This window comes from Ornithorhynchus anatinus, chromosome X2, assembly GCF_004115215.2.
Source record: "Ornithorhynchus anatinus isolate Pmale09 chromosome X2, mOrnAna1.pri.v4, whole genome shotgun sequence".
In the NCBI taxonomy this organism is placed as follows: Eukaryota; Metazoa; Chordata; class Mammalia; order Monotremata; family Ornithorhynchidae; genus Ornithorhynchus; species Ornithorhynchus anatinus.
This window is the reverse complement of record NC_041750.1, coordinates 7,258,038-7,265,872: the sequence shown is the minus strand read 5'-3', so window position 1 is coordinate 7,265,872 and position 7,835 is coordinate 7,258,038. Positions and strand designations below refer to the sequence as shown.

The following is a 7,835-nucleotide window of genomic DNA, read 5'->3' as shown; positions in this document are numbered from 1 at the left end:
AGCCAACAAAAAACCCCTCGCCCTCCTAAGGGTGACACGGGCAGCAGTGGGTCTGGGAGAGGGAGGACGGGTTGCGATCTGAAGCGGCTTGGATGTCGTCCCGGCCTTTCGGCTCCTGCCATCCGCTTCTCTCCCCTCGCTGCCTTCGCTCGGGCCGGGGAGAGGCTGCGGGGCCGCCGGGCGGAGCGGGGCCGCGTGTTAAGGTGAAACGGGCCAAGCCGCGGAGCCGCCGCTAGGGCGAGAGCGCATGCGCGGGAGGCGCCTTTCCCCGGGGTGGGGAGGCGGGGAGGAGGCAATTGGAAGGAGTGGGGCGAGAGTCCTTCGGCAGCGCGGCCAGAAGCCGCCGAGCTGCTGGAACTAGCTGCACGAGGGGAAGGACCCTGGAGGGCGGGGGGGGGGTCCCCTCCCCTCACTCAGCTGCAGCGGTCCCTCCGCTCCCCGGCCCCTGCTCGGCAGGCACGATGCGGGGTCGGCTGGGTGCTCGGCGCTGACCACCCTCCGTCCCCGCCGTCTCCACCGCCCGCAGCGGAGGGAAAGAAAGAAAGAGGGGGCAGCTTAAAGTGCGCCATAGCCGGGAGAACGCGAGCCCCGGGGTGGAGGGAGAGCGACCTGGCATCGGCCGTCCTCGAAGCGCAGCGGCAGCAGGAGCAGAGGCAGCAGCCCCCGCTCCGTCGGAAACTGTTGATCGGTTCTTGAGCCCTCTGGAGAAGCGGCTTCACCGGCCTGGCCATGTGGACCCCCACCGAGGAGGAGAAATACGGCGTAGGTGGGTGCAGACCCCCGCCCCCTCCTCTTTCTTTCTCCCTTCCAATCTTTTCCTTCCTCTACGCCAGGGGGTCACTGCCCTGCTGAGTCCAGGGAGAAGGGCGGGGGGCTGGAGGGGAAGGAAGGATAAGGTAGGGATACTATTGTGACGGGGAGATTTTTTGGAGGGGCGGGGGTCGGGAGGGGATGAGGTTGGGGACGCGGGAGCGACCCCTCCGGGCTTCTTTGGGGTGAGGAGGGAGGGTAAGAATAGTGGGCTCTCTGGAGGGGCTTCTGTAATGTGGGGGCTCAGGGGTGCGGGGATTGAGGAGGGGACAGAGAGCGTGCCCTCTAAACCGGAGAGGGGTTGTGTTTTTGTGTTGGTGTAGGAAGGGGGTGGGCTGCATTGCTTCCAAGGAGCTAGGGAGGGTGGAGGCGAGTATTGTACTTATTTATGCAGCTGATGGCAGCGGCAGCAACCGCCTCAGCCTCCCGGAGTCTTGTCATTTGCGCCACAATGTTTGCGTCTCTCGCATACATCTGCAACCCCCCGTTTTGCAGCCCACAGCCCTGACGCTCCCTCCGCCCCCACAGACTTTCCTTACTTCTCTCCCCTTGGATTTTAGCGCATCTGGGAGGCTGGTTTAAGGGGGGGGGGCGACGGAGGGGCAGCGGACCTGCCCCCATTTTAGACGTGCCACCGTGCGGTCTGCATGGGGGTGAATCATCCGCTCGGGATGTCGTTTGGCTTGGCATCTCCAATTGGCCTCTGTGTCAAATGACCCGCAGATGCGATCGAACCCCGGTTTCCCGTAGGTAGACAGCGTCCACGCCGCGGAAAGAATCACCCGCTTAAATCTACTTCTTTGGGCGATTGGTCCCCCTCTCTTCCCCCACTCACTCTCCCCATTTTAATCAGCTTTCTCAGCATCTTTGTGAGCCGGAGTTTGGGGGAATCGGACTGGAGAAGGGGTGGGACATTAGAGGGCGCAAGCTCCACGGTGCCGATTCAGAACAGGTGCATGTTTCCAGGAACCGAGAGAGAGGATTCAAGGCTCCCAGTGAAATGAGGGGTTGTTAGCTCCCCTTTCTCACCGCTTTCCGAGTTAGCATTTTGGGATCGCGTTTAGGTGGCTGGAGGAGCAGTGTGCGTGCTCTCTGCTGAGAAGACCCCCCCCCCCCTCCCGCTTCAGAGGGGAGGGGATGGAGGTGAAAATCAAATGTTGGATCGCATCCTGAAATGCAGGGGTCTCGGATTTGGCCAGCGGTTGTCATTTTCATTCTCCGAAAACTTTCATGGGAATCCCGTCAACCTAAGATTGTGATCTCGTTGCTTCAGAATGGGAGGTTTAAGGGTTAAAAAAAAAAATCTCCACGCGATTGTCACTTAGCGAACACGAACCCTTCTTTTAATCTGTCGCTCACCTTTCCAAAAGGGGAGATCGAGCGATATGGACTATTGTGTAAAATTCTCATTTTTATTTTCAAATGTATCTCGTTCGGCAGAAGAAGAAACATTTAACATGTTCATTTCCCCCAAAAGGGTTTGCGGACACCACCGAATGTAAAGAGATCGTTTCAGCAATAGGGAAAACATCACGTCATTTAGCACTTAGTTTACAAAAGCTAACAGAATGTAACCACATTGCATAAATGTAAACTTCTTATCTTGATATCCTTTCACTGTGTCGTGAGGCTTTGTTCTTCAGCGTTTTGTAGTTAAGCAGAATGAGACTACAGCTTTGTTCGGTAACATAAAACTCTTACTTAAAATTGGTACAGGGAAACAGATTGGGGGAGGAAAAAAAACTGTCTCTAATGCAGTTAAATGATATCAAATGTTGCTACATTTTAGAATGCTTTCTCATTTTGATTTTTTCCAGGAATTTATTGGGTTTTTATAATCTTTCAAATTCTGTGAAAAATGTGACTGTTTTGGGAAAGTGTTTGAATGTATTTTTAGCCTGTTTGGACACTGAGGGTGAGGGGGAATGTATGGGCCCTGTTTCTGACCCAGGAAGGAGTCTTGCCCTCTTGCCAATACTTTGGGGTTTAGCGTGAATGGGTTATTTTTAGTCTGGGGCTCCTTTCAGAGTAATACAGAATGAAGATGACAAACAGGAGGAAAAAAAAAGTTAATCTTTCAATACCTGGAAGCTTGCATTAAAAAATAGCTTTAAACCCAAAATGAAGAGAGCCATGTATTATTAGCAGCAGCTGCATTTAAGGAGGACCTACTGAGTGCAGAACGCTGGACAATTCTCTTGGGAACATTCGGTAAAATGAAACAGTCGGATCCTGCCCTCGACGAGTTTGCAATCCAGTGGGGGAGATGGCAGACACTAATTATGCCCGTGAAATAGAAACAAGAAAATATAGATGCAACTGCTAAAAATAAATATAACCAACAAATGAATAAACAGGTCTACACGTGAGGACTAAGGGTGGCCATTGGAATGCTGTGATCAGAGGAGTCTGGGATTAGTTTGCAGAGGGAGGAGTTATAATTTATTGTTTCAGTGAAATATTCATGAGTGTTTTGAACGGGGACAACAAACAATCAACACTCAAAAAAAAAAAAAAAATCCCCCAAACTGAAGCTTGAAGGTGGGTGGTTTAGTTATAAGAAGTCAGTAATAATGTTTGGTGAAATCATTTTGTTGAGATTCGTTTGAGGTAAATATCTTGTAAAAAAAAATTAATTTGGAAGAAGTAGATATGTGTTGGGAGAGAAAATATCACTTGTGAAATAAGGCTTATTTAGCCATTACCGGAAAAAGGGTTTTACATACAGATCTATCTGCCACTATGTGTGGGTTTGTGTGTGTGTGTGGGGTGGGGGTGGAGGGGAGGGAGGGAGGAGGAGGAGGAGGTACCAAAAGGTTTAGTTAAATTTTCATCTGTTCCCATAAGCATAAGAAATACCGTATTGAGTCAGACTAAGGGTTCTGTCTCAGACCAAGACAACGCAAGATGCTTGAAGGATCATGTTCCCGATGATCTCCCAACTGCCCACTACAGCTCAACCTTGCACACCACCTGCTCCACCCCACCCATTCACCAATCCGCATCTCATCACTAGTCACTCTACCATTTCTAACCTTACTGACTCTGAGATTTTCAGACCAGAATCTCCTAGCCTGCAGCTTTCCCCGCCCACCTGGCAGAACTGTAATCTTCCAGAAGAAATCCATTTTTAAAATCGTATTTGTTAAATGCTGTGTGCCAGGCACTGCACTAAGCACTGGGGTGGATACAAGCTAATTGGGTTGGACACAATCCGTTTCTCACTTGGGGCTCACAGCTTTGATCCTCGTTTTACAGATGAGGTGACTGAGACACAGAGACGTTAAGTCACCTGCCCAAGATCACACGGCAAGCAATTGGCGGAGTTAGGATTAGAACACAGGTCCTCTGACTCCCAGGCCCATGTGCTTTCCACTAGGCACGCTGCTTCTCTGATTTCCAGGCTCCTTCCACTTATCCCAGGCGATCGTGCCTCATTTGGATTCCCCACCCAAGCTCCCCTCTGATGCGTAAATCCATACTCTCAACCCTGCCCTTTCCCCTGAGCTCAATCTTCTTGTCTCCCTGTCTCTCCATTAATTCTGAACCACCAACCCCCATCCCTGCACAGTTTACTTCCTCGAGTCCTGCACTTGTGCTGTTGGTATAAATTCAAGCACCAGGTTGATTTCGGTCATTAACTTGGTATAACTCACCCTTTCCTTCCACTCAGCTTCCTTATCGACTCCCCATGGCCATTGACCCCCACCAACTATTCCAGACCTTTCATTATCCCCATTAGAGAAGTAGCACAGTAGGAGCCCAGGCCTGGCAGTCAGAGGACCTGGGTTCTAATGCTGACTCTGCTACTTGTGGGCTGTGTGGCCTTGGGCAAGTCACTTAACTTCTCTGTGCCTCAAAGATCTCATCTGTAAAAAGGGGATTAAGACACTGAGCCCCATGTGGGACATGGACTGTTTCCAACCTGATTACCTTGTATGTGCCCTAGCACTTAGAACAGTGCCTGGCACATAGTGCTTAACAAGTACCATTAAAAAAAAAACCCAAACCTGGGTTCTAATCCCAGTTCCACCGCTTGTCTGCAAGTCGCTTCACTTCTCTGTGCCTCAGTTCTCTCATCTACAAAATGGGGATTTAGTACCTGTTCTGCCTCCGACTTAAACTGAGCCCCAGTGGGACCTGATTTTCTTTCATCTAAATCCAGTGCTTCACACACATGCTTAATGAATTCCGCTACTGTCACCCTCTCAAACCCCTAGTGCCTTACGTTGCCCACTCACCCCAGTGACCTTGCCAGCTACTTTGTTTGCAAAAACAGTGTGCTGTAGTGGAAAGAACCCAGGTCTGGAAGTCAGAGGACTTAGGTTCTAATTCTGGCTCTGCCAGCTGTTTGCTGCATGACCTTGGGCAAGTCACTTCTCGGAGCCTCAGTATCCCTAACTAAAAAATGGGGATTAAATACCTGTTCTGCTTCCTACTGGGCCTATGAGCTCCATGCAGGACAGGGACTGTGTCTGACCTAATTAACTTGTACTAACCCCAGGACTTAGAACAGTGATTGACACATAGCAAGCACTTAAATAGCATAGAAAATTGAAACTTTTGGGCCTAAGCATCCCTAAATCTCCCAACTTCCTCCCATCACACATTGACTTGCTCATCCTTCCCTGCTGTCTTGAAGAAATCTCCCACCTGCTTTCAAAATCTACCTCCTCTGCCTCCCCCTTTCTGTTCACAAAATCTGGCACCAAATCCTATTGGTTCTTCCTCCATAACATTTCCAGGACCTGCCCCTTCTGCTCCATCCAGTGACCACCCTGTGGGTCCAGATGCTTGTCATCTGGGCTCGACTACTTCATCACCCTCCCGCACTATTCTCCCTACTTCCAGTTCATACTTTACCCTACCTGGGTCTTTTTTCTAAAGTATTGTACTATGCAGGATTTCCCACTCCTTAAAAGCCCTCAGTGGTTGTCCATTCCTCCCCACATCAAGCAGAAACTCCTGGCCACTGACTTTAAGGCATTCAATTAGCTTTCTTCTACTTATCCACACTCTTCTCTCACTACACCTCAGCTCACACTCTTTGTTTCTCTCAAGCTTACCCATTCACTAGGCCTTGTTCTTGTTGCTCCCACCACCACTCTGCCTTTCTGAAATGCTGTCTCCATTCATTCATTCAAAGGTATTTATTGAGCACTTACTATGTGCAGAGCACTGTTCTAAGCGCTTGGAATGAACAAGGTCGGCAACAGATAGAGACAGTCCCTGCCGTTTGATGGGTTTACAGTCTAATCGGGTCTCCTCCCAGTTAGTCATTAATCACTACACTTTACATCCCCAAACTGCCACTTCAGCACTTCTGTGCCACCTAATTACTTGAGAGAAGCAGCATGGCACAGTGGATAGAACATGGGCCTGAGAGTCAGAAGGTCATGGGTTCTAATTCTGGCTCTGCCTCTTGTCTGCTGTGTGACCTTAGGCAAGTCACTTCACTTCTCTGGACCTCAGTTACCTCATCTGTAAAATGGGGATTGAAACTTTGAGGCCCAACATGGGACAGGGACTGTATTCAACCTGATCTGCGAGTATTCACCCTAGTACTTAGGACAGTGCCTGGCACATAATTAAGTGCTTAACAAATACCATCATTTTTTTTTTTTAAGTATTCACAACCCCCTTCACCACCACCAATAGTACTTTTTTATTTCCTCCCCTCTCAATACAACAGAGGACACATCTATAACTCTACTGAACTCTCCCAAATACATAATACAGTGCTCTGCACAAGGTAGGCACTCAATACTATTGATTGGTGCCCTCTTTGATATCTTTAGCATCTTTGAGTTTTTCCCCTTTAATATCCTTTCACATGCCTATATCTTTAAATCAAAACCCTTCTTGAGTCTTCTAACATCCATAGTTTTTCACTCTCGTATCCCATTATATCGCTCTCATATCTTGCACTTAAACTTATCCACACCCTTCTTCAATCTGTTGCTATTTTCTGCCGGTACAATTTCCTGTGCAAAAGCATCCCACATGCTGTGTGTCCACTGTGCGAAGACGTTTTTCATTTTGTCTTGAATCAACCACTTTCAAGCTTCAGAGGGTGGCCTCTCATCCTGGGGGAGTGGGATTTTTGTGAACAGCAATTACACGTTCAGCCTGTCTTGCTTTGGACCTTGATCACTGATCCCAATAAATTGACAGAGGAGGGTTTGGGGAATTATGGTGGAGGTTCCACTCTTTCCCCTTAAAGTGCCTCCATAAGAGTATGTGGAGTGCTGAGCAGTAGAGTCCATGGCAATTGGTAAAAAGCTCCTTGAACTCTTTAGCTCACTCTACTGAGCTTTGAGCAATAAGGCAGTGATCCTTACTAATTTAAACGCTAACTCTTGAACGAGACTTGAGCCCGCTCACTGAATTTACTGCTGGTTTAAGATTCCTTCTAGACTATAAGCTCGTTTCGGGCAAGGAACGTGTCCACTAATTCTGTTTTGTTTTGTTGTTTTTTTTAATGGTATTTAAGTGCTTACTATGTGCCAGGCACTGTACTAAGTGCTAGCAAATCAGGTTGAACGCAGTCCACCCATAGGGCTCCCAATCAGTCCCCATTTGCAGATGAGGTAATTGAAGCCCAGAGAAGTGAAGTGACTTGCCCAAGTTCACACAGCAGCCAAGTGGTGGAGCTGGGATTAGAACCCAGGCCCTTCTGACTCCCAGGCCCATGCTCTATCCACTAGATCACACTGCTTTGAGTGCAATACAATGAGAGTACGGTACTCTACCAAGCACTTAGTACAATACTCTGCACATAGTAAGTGCTCAATAAATACCAGTGACTCAAAGTTGCTCTGTTAATAATGGAACAGAGAGATACCTATGATCATCTAATGCAGTACACATCTTGAAGCACTTGTGCTTCAGTGTAAGGTGAGAAAAAGGTTTGCAGCTGTGATGAAGTTACTGTGTTTCTTGGGTTTTGAAAAATCATTCTTGGGCTGGGCTGGCTTGGAAAGACCCTGAGAGAGAGAGAGAGATGCTGGGCGATGGAAGCGGGG

The 7,835-nt window shown here is 48.7% G+C and overlaps 1 protein-coding gene across 6 annotated transcripts in view; it reads left to right on the top strand.

The window, feature by feature from the left end:
- Positions 1-465: 465 nt before the first annotated feature.
- The window catches only part of DOCK3 (dedicator of cytokinesis 3), a 474,713-nt gene continuing 467,343 nt past the window's right edge, over positions 466-7,835 (top strand). For all 6 annotated transcript variants that reach the window (XM_029052765.2, XM_029052763.2, XM_029052762.2 and 3 more), the window contains exon 1: positions 466-766. In XM_029052765.2, the coding sequence (XP_028908598.1) occupies positions 730-766 (37 nt within the window). In that variant the 5' untranslated portion in view covers positions 466-729. The remainder of the gene's footprint in view (positions 767-7,835) is intronic.